A 15,558-nucleotide genomic window follows, 5' to 3' on the forward strand; every position below is an offset into this window, starting at 1 on the left:
AGAGGTACAGAAGTGTGAAAACGCACACCTCCAGATTCAGGGACAGTTTCTCCCGGCTGTTATCAGGCAACTGAACCATCCTACCACAACCAGAGAGCAGTGCTGAACTACTATCTACCTCATTGGTGACCCTCGGACTATCCTTGATCGGACTTTGCCTTGCAATAACCGTTATTCCCTTATCCTGTGACTACACATTGTAAACCGCTCGATTGTAATCATGTGTTGTCTTTCGCTGACTGGTAACAACAACGGAAGCTTTTCGCTGTACCTTTGCACACGTGACAATAAACTAATCTAAGACTAAGTTGGCCGAAGGGCCTGATTCCTCCTAAATCTCTCAACTCCATCAAATGCTGAATCTGGAGCTGGACACAGAGAAAATCCGCGTGTCGGGCAACGTCTGTGGGGCGGATTGGCGGTGTGAATGAAACGTCTCCTGCCCACTCTCTCTACAGACGCTGCCCGACCCGCTGATTCTCCTCTCTGGCGGCGGCGGTGCTTCGCCCTGGAGGCGCCAGTTGTGGACACGACGGAAGGTAGACGGAGGTGGGGGGTGAAACGAGTTTATTGTCGGTCCTGTTACAGACCCGCGGCCGCGCTGGAGACCGGGGGGGGGGGGGGGGGAGAAAGAAACGGGGGGGGGGAGAAAACGGGGGGGGGGGGGGAGAAACGGGGGGGGAGGAACATTGGAGGGTCGGGGAGGGTAAGGGGGCGAGGAGGTGGGGGACGGGTCTGGGGGGTGGGACGGGACGGGGGGTTCGGGACAAGGGGGGGGGGTTCGGAAGGGGGGTGGGGATGGGGGAGGGGGGTGAGGAGGGGGGGGGGTTCGGGACAAGGGGGGTGAGGAAGGTGGGGGTGGGGTGGGGCGGGGGCTCAGTCAGCGCAGCCCAGGAACTGGTCGGAGAAGCTGCCGGTGTCGGGGACGCTGCCCGGGACGGTGATGACGGCGGGGATCGGGTACAGGTGAAAGCGGCGGCCGGTCATCAGCCAGACCCCGTCCCGGTCACACATGGCGCCGTGCACCCGCTGGTGCGGGATGTCGGTCTCCACCGACGGCGTCCGCGGCGCCTGCTTCAGGTTCACCTCCCGCATCCGGCTCCCTGCAACAGGACGGAGCGGCTCAGAGCGGCCCGGACCCCCCCCCCCCCCCCCCAAGACCCGGACCCCCCCCCCCAAGACCCGGACCCCCCCCCCCCCCCAAGACCCGGACCCCCCCCCCCCCCCAAGACCCGGACCCCCCCCAAGACCTGGGACCCGCCAAAGACACGGACCCCCCCCCCCCAAGACCCCGGAACCCCCCCCCAAGACCCGGACCCACCCAAGACCCGACCCCCCCCCCCAGACCCGGACCCCCCCCCCAGACCCGGACCCCCCCCCCCAGACCCGGACCCCCCCTCAAGACCCGGACCCCCCAAAGACACGGACCCCCCCCCCAAGACCCGGACCCCCCCAAGACCCGGACCCACCCAGACACGGACCCCCCCAGACCCGGACCCCCCCCTCCCCCACCCAGGACCCCCCCCCCCCAGACCCGGACCCCCCAGACACGGACCCCCCCAGACCCGGAACCCCCCTCCCCACCCAGGATCCCCCCCAGACCCGGACCCCCCCTCCCCCACCCAGGACCCCCCCCCAGACCCGGACCCGTCACCCCCCCCCTCCCCGTCCCTCCGCACCCCACCCCCGGACAGCCCCCGCCCCTAACCCGCCCGGACACCCGACCACCCCCTCTCCTGTCCACCCCCCCGGGCCGTTCCTCCCTCCCCCCACACACACGATATCCCCCCACACACCGGGGTGGGGTGGGAAGTGGTGGATGTGTGGGTGGGGGTGTGTGGGTGTGTGGGTGGGGTGGGTGCGGGTGTGCGGGGTGCGGGTGTGCGGGTGTGCGGGTGTGCGGGTGTGCGGGTGTGGTGTGTGGGTGTGGTGTGTGTGGGTGTGTGGGTGGGGGTGTGTGGGTGTGGGTGTGTGGGTGTGTGGGTGGGGGTGTGTGGGTGCGGGTGTGCGGGTGTGTGGGTGTGTGGGTGCGGGTGTGTGGGTGTGTGGGTGGGGGTGTGTGGGTGCGGGGTGTGTGGGTGTGTGGGTGTGTGGGTGTGGGTGTGTGGGTGTGTGGGTGTGTGGGTGTGTGGGTGTGTGGGTGTATGGGTGTGTGGGTGGGGGTGTGTGGGTGTGTGGGTGTGTGGGTGGGGGTGTGTGGGTGCGGGTGTGGGTGTGTGGGTGGGGGTGTGTGGGTGGGGGTGTGTGGGTGTGTGGGTGTGTGGGTGTGTGGGTGTGCGGGTGTATGGGTGTGCGGGTGTGTGGGTGTGTGGGTGTGGGTGTGTGGGTGTGGGTGTGTGGGTGGGGGTGTGTGGGGTGCGGGTGTGTGGGTGTGTGGGTGTGTGGGTGTGGGTGTGTGGGTGGGGGTGTGTGGGTGGGGGTGTGTGGGTGGGGGTGTGTGGGTGTGTGGGTGGGGGTGTGTGGGTGTGTGGGTGGGGGTGTGTGGGTGGGGGTGTGTGGGTGGGGGGTGTGTGGGTGAGGGTGTGTGGGTGGGGGTGTGTGGGTGGGGGTGTGTGGGTGGGGGTGTGTGGGTGGGGGTGTGTGGTTGTGGGTGGGTGGGTGTGGGTGGGGGTGTGTGGGTGGGGGTGTGTGGGTGGGGGTGTGTGGGTGGGGGTGTGTGGGTGGGGGTGTGTGGGTGTGTGGTTGTGGGTGTGGGTGGGGGTGTGTGGGTGGGGGTGTGGGGGTGTGTGGGTGGGGGTGTGTGGGTGGGGGTGTGTGGGTGTGTGGGTGCGGGTGTGGGGGGTGGGTGTGGGGGGTGGGTGGGTGTGTGGGGGGTGAAACATAGAAACATGGAAACATAGGTGCAGGAGTAGGCCATTCGGCCCTTCGAGCCTGTACGCACCGCCATTCAATATGATCATGGCTGATCATCCAGCTCAGTATCCTGTACCTGCCTTCTCTCCATACCCCCTGATCCATTTAGCCACAAGGGCCACATCTAACTCCCTCTTAAATATAGCCAAAGAACTGGCCTCAACTACCTTCTGTGGCAGAGAATTCCACAGACTCACCACTCTCTGTGTGAAGAAATGTTTTCTCATCTCGGTCCTTAAAAGACTTCCCCCTTATCCTTAAACTGTGACCCCTGGTTCTGGACTTCCCCAACATCGGGAACAATCTTCCCGCATCTAGCCTCTCCAACCCCTTAAGAATTTTATATGTTTCTATAAGATCCCCCCTCTGTCTTCTAAATTCCAGCGAGTACAAGCCCAGTCTATCCAGTCTTTCTTCATATGAAAGTCCTGCCATCCCAGGATCAATCTGGTGAACCTTCTCTGTACTCCCTCTAAGGCTAGAATGTCTTTCCTCAGATTAGGAGACCAAAACTGCACACAATACTCCAGGTGCGGTCTCACCAAGTCCCTGTACAACTGCAGCAGAACCTCCCTGCTCCTATACTCAAATCCTCTTGCAATGAATGCCAACATACCATTCGCTTTCTTCACTGCCTGCTGTACCTTCACGCTTGCTTTCAATGACTGGTGCACCATGACACCCAGGTCACGTTGCATCTCCCCTTTTCCTAATTGGCCACCCTTCAAGTAATACTCTGCTTTCCTGTTCTTGCCGCCAAAGTGGATAACCTCACATTTATCCACATTATATTGCATCTGCCATGCATTTGCCCACTCGCCTAATCTATCCAAGTCACTCTGCAGCCTCCTAGCATCCTCCTCGCAGCTAACACTGCCACCCAGCTTCGTGTCATCCGCAAACTGAGAGATGTTGCATTCAATTCCCTCGTCCAAATCATTAATATACACTGTAAATAACTGGGGTCCCAGCACTGAGCCTTGCGGTACCCCACTAGTCACTGCACTGCCTGGGTTGGGGGGTGTGGGCGTGGGTGTGTGGGGGTGGGTGTGGGTGGTGTGTGGGGTTATGTGGTTGTGGGTTGGGTATGTGGGTGGGGGGGTGTGGGGCGGTGGGGGTGGGGGTGGGTGTGTGGGGGGTGGGGGGTGTGTGGTTGTGGGTGGGGTATGTGGGTGGGGGGTGTGGGGGGGGGGTGGGGGTGTGTGGGGGGGGGTTTGGCGGTGGGGGTGTGGGTGGGGGTGTGGGTGGGTGTGTGTGGGGGGGTGGGGGTGTGTGGGGGGGTTTGGCGGTGGGGGTGTGTGGGGGGTTTGGCGGTGGGGGTGTGGGTGGGTGTGTGTGTGTGGGTGTGTGGGGGTGGGTGGGGGTGTGTGGTTGTGGGTGGGGTATGTGGGTGGGGGGGTGTGGGGGGTGGGGGTGTGTGTGGGGGGTTTGGCGGTGGGGGTGGGAGTGTGGGTGTGGGTGGGGGTGGGTGTGTGTGGGGGGGGTGGGGGTGTGTGGGGGGTTTGGCGGTGGGGGTGTGGGTGGGGGTGTGGGTGTGTGTGTGTGGGTGTGTGGGGGTGGGTGGGGGTGTGTGGTTGTGGGTGGGGTATGTGGGTGGGGGGTGGGGGTGTGTGGGGGGGGTTTGGCGGTGGGGGTGTGGGTGGGGGTGGGGGTGGGTGTGTGTGGGTGTGTGTGTGTTGGGGGGAGTGTCTGGCCGTACCTGTGATGAGGTAGACTAGCGAGGATGTGGGGCAGATGAAGGCGGCGTCCACCGGGCCGGAGATTCCCAGCTCGTCACGGAGCGGCCGCGGGTACCCGTGGATCAGACTGTACCTCGCCACCGCCTTGTAGATGAACACCTGTTGCCCCTGAGAACGGAGATGGCGAGGGTGAGGAACCGCAACGTGTCCCAGTAACACACATGGGGTGCAGTCGGTCACACGCACACACGGGGTACAGTCGGTCACACGCAGACACAGGGTACAGTCGGTCACACACACACACGGGGTACAGTCGGTTACACGCACACACGGGGTACAGTCGGGCACACGCACACACAGGGTACAGTCGGTCACACGCACACACGGGGTACAGTCGGTCACACACACGGGGTACAGTCGGTCACACACACGGGGTACAGTCGGTCACACACACACACGGGGTACAGTCGGTCACACACACACACGGGGTACAGTCGGTCACACACACGGGGTACAGTCGGTCACACACACGGGGTACAGTCGGTCACACGCACACACGGGGTACAGTCGGTCACACACACGGGGTACAGTCGGTCACACACACGGGGTACAGTCGGTCACACACACACACGGGGTACAGTCGGTTACACACGGGGTACAGTCGGTCACACACACGGGGTACAGTCGGTCACACACACACACGGGGTACAGACGGTCACACACGGGGTACAGTCTGACGGGGATGGAGATGCTTTGCGGGTGATGGAGCATCGAGGGGGGCGCCGGTGGGTGCTGCCCTCGGTGGGGGAGGGGTGAATGATGGGGGGGGGCGAGGAGGTGGGGGTCGCTTTCCCGGGGGGGGCGGGGGTCAGACTGATCTTGATGGTACCTCGTGTTGTCTCAGTTGCATGTGGGGGGTTGTTTCCGGGGGGGAGGGGTGTCATGGCGGGGGGGGGAGGCGGGGGGGAGGAGGGGTGTCATGGCGTGGGGGGAGGGTGTCATGGCGGGGGGGAGGGTGTCATGGCGGGGGGGGGGAGGGTGTCATGGCGGGGGGGGAGGGTGTCATGGCGGGGGAGGAGGGGTGTCATGGCGGGGGGGAGGGGTGTCATGGCGGGGGGGAGGGGGTGTCATGGCGGGGGGGGAGGGTGTCATGGCGGGGGGGAGGGGTGTCATGGCGGGGGGCAGGGTGTCATGGCGGGGGGGGAGGGGTGTCATGGCGGGGGAGGGGTGTCATGGCGGGGGGGAGGGGTGTCATGGCGGGGGGAGGGGTGTCATGGCGGGGGGAGGGGTGTCATGGCGGGGGGGGAGGGGTGTCATGGCGGGGGGGGGAGGGTGTCATGGCGGGGGGGGTGTCATGGCGGGGGGGGAGGAGGGGTGTCATGGCGGGGGGGAGGGGTGTCATGGCGGGGGGGAGGGGTGTCATGGCGGGGGGGGGAGAGGGGTGTCATGGCGGGGGGGGAGGGGTGTCATGGCGGGGGGGGAGGGGTGTCATGGCGGGGGGGGGAGGGGTGTCATGGCGGGGGGGGAGAGGGGGTGTCATGGCGGGGGGGGAGGGGTGTCACGGCGGGGTGAGGGGTGTCATGGCGGGGGGGAGGAGGGGTGTCATGGCGGGGGGGGGGAGGAGGGGTGTCATGGCGGGGGGGGAGGGGTGTCATGGCGGGGGGGGGAGGGGTGTCATGGCGGGGGGGGAGGGGTGTCATGGCGGGGGGGGAGGGGTGTCATGGCGGGGGGGGGAGGGGTGTCATGGAGGGGTGAGGGGTGTCATGGCGGGGGGGGAGGGGTGTCATGGCGGGGGGGGAGGGGTGTCATGGCGGGGGGGGGGAGGAGGGGTGTCATGGCTGGGGGGGGAGGAGGGGTGTCATGGCGGGGGGGGGGAGTAGGGGTGTCATGGCGGGGGGGGGGGAGGAGGGGTGTCATGGCGGGGGGGGGAGTAGGGGTGTCATGGCGGGGGGGGGGGGGAGGAGGGGTGTCATGGCGGGGGGACGGGACGCGGTGGACACTGACCTGGATGAAGTACATCTTGTTGTCCCAGGTGAAGACGGCGTTCACGGGTCCGCGCAGCTCCGGCCAACTGGAGTTGAGCCTCCACGGATGCCAGACGCGCTGCTGCTGCGCGTCCACCCGGAAATACCAGTCATCTGCAGCCGCCACGGACACGGGTCAGTCAGGTGGGGGTGGGGGGTCAGTCAGGTGGGGGTTCAGTCAGGTGGGGGTGGGGGGTCAGTGGGGTGGAGGTCAGTGGGGTGGGGGTCAGTCAGGTGGGGGTGGGGGGTCAGTGGGGTGGGGGTCAGTGCGGTGGGGGGTCAGTCAGGTGGGGTGGGGGTCAGTCAGGTGGGGGTGGGCGTCAGTCAGGTGGGGGTGGACGTCAGTCAGGTGGGGGTGGGGGGTCAGTCAGGTGGGGGTGGGGGTCAGTCAGTTGGGGATGGGGGTCAGTCAGGTGGGGGTGGGGGTCAGTCAGTTGGGGATGGGGGTCAGTGAAGGGGGGGTCACTGGCGGGCTGCGCCCCCCCCCCCGAGAAATACCCCCCTCTGGGAATCCTCTCCCCCCCCACTGAGAAACCTCTCCCACCCCCGGGAACCCTGCACACACACAGCAACCCCCCCCCCCCACACACACAGAGCAACCCCCCCCCACACACAGCAACCCCCCCCACACACACAGCAACCCCCCCCCCCCACACACAGAGCAACCCCCCCCCACACACAGCAACCCCCCCCCACACACACAGCAACCCCCCCCCCCACACAGCAACCCCCCCACACACAGAGCAACCCCCCACACACACAGCAACCCCCCCACCACACACAGCAACCCCCCCCACACACACACAGCAACCCCCCCACACACACAGCAACCCCCCCCCACACACAGAGCAACCCCCCCCCACACACACAGCAACCCCCCCACACACAGCAACCCCCACACACACAGCAACCCCCCCCACACACACACAGCACCCACCCCCACCCCACACCCCCCACACACAGAGCAACCCCCCCACACACACAGCAACCCCCCCACACACACACACACACAGCAACCCCCCCCCACACACACACCACCCCACACACACACACACAGCAACACCCCCACACACACAGCACCCCCCCACACACAGCACCCCCCACACACACACACACAGCAACCCCCCCACACACACAGCAACCCCCCCCCCCACACACACAGCAACCCCCCCCCCACACACACAGCAACACTCACCCCCCCCCCCCACACACACACACAGCAACCCCCCCCCCCCCACACACACAGCAACCCCCCCCACACACACACACAGCAACCCCCCCCCCACACACACAGCAACCCCCCCCCACACACACAGCAACCCCCCCCACACACACACAGCAACCCCCCCCACACACACAGCAACCCCCCCCCACACACACACACACACAGCAACCCCCCCCCACACACACAGCAACCCCCCCCCCCACACACACAGCAACCCCCCCCCCACACACACAGCAACCCCCCCCCACACACACAGCAACCCCCCCCCACACACACAGCAATCCCCCCCCACACACAGCAACCCCCCCCCACACACAGCAACCCCCCCCCCACACACAGCAACCCCCCCCCCCCACACACACAGCAACCCCCCCCACACACACAGCAACATCCCCCCACACACACACACACACAGCAACCCCCCCCCCACGTCCCCACGTTGTGACCGGTCCCAGAGCCCGTGCCCTGGGGGGGGGGGGGGGGTAAAATCTTCCCCCAGCAGGTGGGGCAGCCGGTGGGGCAGAGGGTTTGGGGAGCAGCGGGTCGGGCAGCGTCTGTGGGTGGAGTGGACAGGCGACGTTCCGGCGGACGTGCAGGTTTGTAGGTTAAATAATCGGCTTGGTGTAAATGTAAACAATGTCCGTCGTGAGTGAAGGATGGCGTTCATGGTCGGCACGGACCCGGTGGGCCGAAGGGCCTGTTTCCGCGCTGTATCTCTAAACTAAACTGTGTGCAAAAGCCTGGTGGTTATTGTTCCTGAACCAGAACCTTTCAAACATATTGGCACCGTATCTTTTAGTTTAGTTTAGAGATACAGCACGGAAACAGGCCCTTCGGCCCACCGGGTCCCCACCGACCAGCGATCCCCGCACACTAACACTATCCTACACCCACTAGGGACAATTTACATTTACACCAAGCCAATTAACCTACAAACCCGTACGTCTTTTGAGTGTGGGAGGAAACCGGAGCACCCGGAGAAAACCACGCAGGTCACGGGGAGAACGTACAAACTCCGTACAGACAGCGCCCGTAGTCAGGATGGAACCCGGGTCTCTGGCGCTGTGAGGCAGCAACTAGATACGTAGAAAATAGGTGCAGGAGGGTGCCATTCGGCCCTTCGAGCCAGCACCGACATTCACTGTGATCATGGCTGATCATCCACAATCAGTAACCCGTGCCTGCCTTCTCCCCATATCCCTTGATTCCGTTAGTGCTAAATGTAACTCTCTTTTGAAAACATCCATTGAATTGGCCTCCACTACCTTCTGAGGCAGTGGATTTCACAGATTCACAACTCTCTGAAACGCTCTTAGGGCTAACGGAATCAAGGGATATGGGGAAAAAGCAGAAAGAGGGTACTGATTGTGGATGATCAGCCACGATCATATTGAATGGCGGTGCTGGCTCGAAGGGCGGAATGGCCTCTTCCTGCACCTATTTTCTATGTTTCTATGAAACAATGTTTCCTCATCTCAGTCCTAAATGCCCCCCCTTATTCTTAAACTGTGACCCCTGGTTCTGGACTCCCCCAACATCGGGAACATTTTTCCTTAACATTTTTATATGTTTCTATAAGATGCCCTCTCATCCTTCTAAATTCCAGTGAATACAATCCCAGTCGACCTATTCTTTCAACACATGACAGTCCTGCCATCCCGGGCATTAACCTGGTGAACCTACGCTGCACAATTAACCTGGTGAACCTACACTGCACAATTAACCTGGTGAACCTAGGCTGCACAATTAACCTGGTGAACCTAGTCTGCACAATTAACCTGGTGAACCTACACTGCACAATTAACCTGGTGAACCTACACTGCACAATTAACCTGGTGAACCTAGGCTGCACAATTAACCTGGTGAACCTAGTCTGCACAATTAACCTGGTGAACCTACGCTGCACAATTAACCTGGTGAACCTACACTGCATTCCTTCAACAGCTGCGCCGCCGTGACAACGGTAAACAGAAACGAAACTTCCAACTGGCTGCTTGAACTGGGAACTTTGGGCTTTGTTTTGAGTTCCATTAAATTGTTTTTTTTAAAAATAATTAAACTTTATCTTTGATTAGTCTGCTATCTGCTGAATTCTGCATTCACGGAGCAGTAACGGCGCTGCAAGGAAGAATGTAATTGTAGATAGACACGAAATGCTGGAGTAACTCAGCAGACCGGAGAACTGCAGAACAGTCTGAAGAAACGTCACCCATCCCTTCTCTCCACAGATGCTGCCTGATCCCGCTGAGTTACTCCAGCACTCTGTGTCTATCTTCGGTGTAAACCAGCATCTGCAATTCATGGAAACATAGAAATTAGGTGCAGGAGGAGGCCATTCTGCCCCTCGAACCAGCACCGTCATTCATTGTGATCATGGCTGATCATCCACAATCAGTAACCCGTGCCTGCCTTCTCCCCATATCCCTTGATTCCACTAGCCCCTAGAGCTCTATCTAACTCTCTTTTAAATTCATCCAGTGAATCGGCCTCCACGGTCATTCGGCCCTTCGAGCCAGCACCGCCATTCACTGTGATCATGGCAGATCATCCATTCCTTCCTACACTCTAAGGATTTCATTGTTAAAAGTGCATTTAGTTATAAGTATATAAGAATAGTATATATCAGAATATTTGTTCAGATAATTTGGTGGTTTTATATAATGGTGGTGGGTTTGTTTGGTATAGTTTTGCATTTTTAAAAGGATTTTATTGTTCCGTGGCCGCTACGGACAATTAGACGCAGTGTGAAAACAGGCCCTTCGGCCCAACCCGCCCACGATGCCCCGGCTAGACGCGTGTCTGACCCACTCGCTGGCTGTTCAGGAGAGGGATTGAGACGGAGGGTGTGTGTGGGGGGAGTCAGAAGGAGCTGGGCTAGGTCAGTAGCGGAGGGCCGAGCGGCCGGCGTGGGACTCACCACGGAAGGCGTACATCCTGCCCAGCGCGTCGTGGTCAAACGCATCGTACGGGATGTCACTGCAGCGGTCAAAGAGCCGCCTGTCGATCGTGGCATTTTCACTGGCGTGGCCTGGCCCAGAGCAGAGGGGCCGAACGGTCAGCGATGGACATTCTGCCGGATAAACCCCTTCCCGACTCACCGTCCATCCCCCGCTGACCACCCCCCCTCTCTGACTCCCCTGACCTTCCCCCCAACACTCCTCCCAGCGACCTCCACCCAGCGCCCTCCCCCAGCGACACCCCCCCCCAGCGCCCCCCCCCCAGCGCCCCCCCCAGCGACCCCCCCCAGCGACCCCCCCCCAGCGTCAGTGACAGACACTACTCCCCCCCCCCGCCCTCTCCCTCTTCCCCCCCTCGAATCCCCTCCCACAAGCACAACCCTCCCACAGTGACAGACTCTGGGGTACGCCCCCTCTACCCCCCCCCCAACCTCCCCCCGACCTCCACCCCAGCACACCCCCCCCCTCACCCCACTAATCCCCCCCATCTCCTGCCTCCGAACCCCCTCAGTCCCCCGGACCCCTACACTATCAGTAACAGACTGGACACCGTGTAAACCCCCCTCCCCCTCCCCCCCATTCTCCCCCCACTCCCTCCCCTCCCCCCCATTCTCCCCCACCCCATTCCCCCCCATTGTCCCCCACCCCATTCTCCCCCACCCCATTCTCCCCCACCCCATTCTCCCCCCACCCCATTCTCCCCCCTCCCCCACCCCCCCCCCATTCTCCCCCCCCCCCCCATTCCCCCTCCCCGACGCTGCCCGACCTGCTGAGCCGGCGGCCCCTCACCTCGCCCCGGGCAGACCATGAAGTAGTCGCGGGCATCCTTGGGGTATCCGGGCTTCACGTCGCCGGTGGCCGGGTGGAAGCGGACGAAGAGCGTCCCCTGGAAGCAGTAGTAGCGGTCGATAAAGCGCATCAGCGCCGAGCAGTTCCGCACCGCCGGCCACTGCCTCGCCTTCACCGTGTTGGTGCTGAGGTCCAGCGTGTACATCGTGTCCCCTACACCCGGGCACAGAGATAGAGACACACACACAGTCACACAGGCACAGGCACAGAGACAGACACACAGTCACACACACACACACAGTCACACACACACAGTCACACAGGCACAGAGACAGAGACAGACACACAGTCACACACACACACACGCACAGTCACACACACACAGTCACACAGGCACAGGCACAGACACACAGGCACAGAGACAGAGACAGACACACAGTCACACACACACACACGCACAGTCACACACACACAGTCACACAGGCACAGGCACAGACACACAGGCACAGAGACAGAGACAGACACACAGTCACACACACACACACAGTCACACACACACATACGCACAGTCACACACACACACACACACACACACAAACAGTCACACAGGCACAGAGACACACAGGCACAGAGACAGAGACACAGTCACACAGGCACAGAGACAGACACACATGCACAGAGACAGAGACAGACGACACACACACACACACACATAGTCTCACACACACACACACACACACACACACACACAGTCACACAGGCACAGAGACAGAGACAGACACACAGTCACACACACACACAGACACACACACACACACACAGTCACACACATACAGTCACACACACACATAGTCACACACAGTCACACACACACACACACACACAGTCACACACATACACAGTCACACACACACAGTCACACACAGTCACACACACACACACAGAGTCACACACACACAGTCACGCACACACAGACATACACACAATCAAACACATAATCACACACACACACACACAGAGTCACACACATACGCAATCTCGCACATACATACACACAGTCGCACACACACACAGTCACACACACACACACACAATCATACACACACAGTCACACACATACACAGTCACACACACACAGACATACACACAATCACACACACAATCACACATACACACACACACACACACAGTCACACACACACACAGTCACACACACACAGGCACACACACACACACACACAGTCACACAGACACACACACAGTCACACACACACGCAGATTCACACACACGCACACACAGACACACACACACACAAGAGACACCCAGACACACACACAGACCACACACAATCACACACACACACACACACACACACACACACACACACACACACAGTCACAGAGTCACACACACAGTCACACACACACACACACAGTCACACACACAGTCTCAGTCATACGGTACAGAGTCACACAGTACCGTCACAGAGACATTGGGGGTTGGGGGGTAGTGGGGGTAGGGTGGATGGGAGGGGGAGTGGTGAGAGGGGGGTTGGGGGTAGTTTTGGGGGGGGGAGGCTGGTGGGGAGGGAGTGGTGAGGGGGGGGGGTGTGGAGTGGTGGTTGGGGTGGGGGTAGGGTGGATGGGAGGGGGGAGTGGTGAGAGGGGGGTTGGGCAGTGGGGGGGGGGGGGGTCTGACCTTTGGCGAAGAGCACGGAGTCCTCGGCGCAGTCTCCCTGCGGACATTCCACGGCCCCCGTCCGGCGCGTCGGGAAGCCCGGGGAACAGGTGGCTGATCAGGAAGCTGCCCTCCAGCACCGCGCCATGGAACTGCCAGGCCCGCTCCCCCTGGGCGACGGAACCCGCGGGTCAGCGATCCCCATTTACACCCGCCCCCCGACGACGCCCCCTCCCCCTCCCGCTCCCACATCCCCCCCTCTCCCCATCCCCCCCTCTCCCCCTCCCCCTCTCCCTCTCCCCCACCTCCCCATTGGCGACGGAACCCGCGGGTCAGCGATCCCCATTTACACCCCCCCCCGACGACGCCCCCTCCCCCTCCCACATCCCCCCCCTCTCCCCCATCCCCCTCTCCCCCCTCCCCCTCTCCCCCATCCCCCCCTCTCCCTCTCCCCCCTCCCCCCCCTCTCCCCCACCTCCCCATTGGCGACGGAACCCGCGGGTCAGCGATTCCCATTTACCCTCCCGACGCCCCACTCCCCCTCCCACATCCCCCCCCTCCTGGATTTGATAAGGGAACTCAAGGTAAAAGCCATTAGAAGGTAGTGATCATAATATGATCAGTTTTAATCTACAATTTGAGAGGGAGAAGGGAAAATCGGAAGTTCAGTATTACAGTTGAGCAACGGGGACTATGGAGGCATGAGGCAGGAGCTGGCCAGAGTTGACTGGAAGGAGACCCTAGCAGGGAAGACGGTGGAACAACAATGGCAGGGAATTTCTGGGAATAATACAGAAGGTGCAGGATCAGTTCATTCCAAAGAGGAAGAAAGATTCTAAGGGGAGTAAGAGGCGACCGTGGCTGACAAGAGAAGTCAAGGACAGCATAAAAATAAAGGAGACGTATAACATAGCAAAGATGAGCGGGAAGCCAGAGGATTGGGACTCTTTTAAAGAGCAACAGAAGATAACTAAAAAGGCAATGCGGGGAGAAAAGAGGAGGTTCGAAGGTAAGCTAGCCAATAATATAAAGGTGGATGGTAAAAGCTTCTTTAGATATGTGAAGAGGAAAAAAATACGTAAGACAAATGTGGGTCCCTTGAAGACAGAAACAGGTGAATTTATTATGGGGAACAAGGAAATGGCAAACGAGTTGAACAGGTACTTTGGATCTGTCTTCACGAAGGAAGACGCAAACAATCTCCCAGATGTTCTAGTGGCCAGAGATCCTAGGGTGACAGAGGATCTGAAGGAAATTCACATTAGGCATGAAATGGTGTTGGGTAGATTGATGAGACTGAAGGCTGATAAATCCCCAGGGCCTGATGGTCTGCATCCCATAGTACTTAAGGAGGTGGCTCTAGAAATCATGGATGCATTGGCGATCATTTTCCAATGTTCTATAGATTCAGGATCAGTTACTGTGGATTGGAGGGTAGCTAATGTTGTCCCACTTTTCAAGAAAGGAGGGAAAGAGAAAACGGAAAATTATAGACTAGTTAGTCTGACATCAGTGGTGGGGAAGATGCTGGAGTCGATTATCAAAAATGTAAAAGTGGCACATTTGGATCGCAGTAACAGGATCGTTCCGAGTCAGCATGGATTTACGAAGGGGAAATCATGCTTGACTAATCTTTTGGAATTTTTCGAGGATGTAACAAGTAAAATGGACAAGGGAGAGCCGGTAGATGTGGTGTACCTCGACTTTCAGAAAGCCTTCGACAAGGAGGTCCCACATAGGAGATTAGAGGCAACATTAGAGCACATGGTATTGGAGGTAGGGTACTGACATGGATAGAAAATTGGTTGGCAGACAGAAAGCAAAGAGTAGGGATTAATGGGTCCCTTTCAGAATGGCAGGCAGTGACTAGTGGGGTACCGCAAGGCTCGGTGCTGGGACCGCAGCTATTTACAATATACATTAATGACTTGGATGAAGGGATTAAAAGTACCATTAGCAAATTTGCAGATGATACAAAGCTGGGTGGTAGTGTGAACTATGAGGAAGATGCTATGAGATTGCAGGGTGACTTGAACAGGTTGTGTGAGTGGGCAGATGCATGGCAGATGCAGTTTAATGTGGATAAATGTGAGGTTATCCGCTTTGGTGGTAAGAATAAGAAGGCAGATTATTATCTGAATGATGTCAGATTAGGAAAAAGGGAGGTGCAACGTGACCTGGGTGTCCTAGGGCATCAGTCACTGAAAGTAAGCATGCAGATACAGCAGGCAGTGAAGAAAGCTAATGGCATGTTGGCCTTCATAACGAGAGGAGTACAGGAGCAAAGAGGTCCTTCTGCAGTTGTACAGGGCCCTAGTGAGACCGCACCTGGAGTACTGTGTGCAGTTGTGGT

General features: G+C 60.1%; 1 protein-coding gene across 1 annotated transcript in view; it reads right to left on the reverse strand.

Annotated features, from left to right (window-relative positions):
* Nucleotides 1-696: 696 nt before the first annotated feature.
* The window catches only part of LOC144595407 (hemopexin-like), a 22,174-nt gene continuing 7,312 nt past the window's right edge, over nt 697-15,558 (reverse strand). Inside the window, 7 exon segments of the mRNA XM_078402909.1 lie at nt 697-1,103; nt 4,553-4,700; nt 6,537-6,670; nt 10,699-10,809; nt 11,528-11,740; nt 13,227-13,284; nt 13,286-13,375. Of these exon segments, the coding sequence (XP_078259035.1) occupies nt 877-1,103; nt 4,553-4,700; nt 6,537-6,670; nt 10,699-10,809; nt 11,528-11,740; nt 13,227-13,284; nt 13,286-13,375 (981 nt within the window). The 3' untranslated portion in view covers nt 697-876.

The sequence above is a fragment of the Rhinoraja longicauda genome, chromosome 7 (assembly GCF_053455715.1).
Source record: "Rhinoraja longicauda isolate Sanriku21f chromosome 7, sRhiLon1.1, whole genome shotgun sequence".
Classification (NCBI taxonomy): domain Eukaryota; kingdom Metazoa; phylum Chordata; class Chondrichthyes; order Rajiformes; family Arhynchobatidae; genus Rhinoraja; species Rhinoraja longicauda.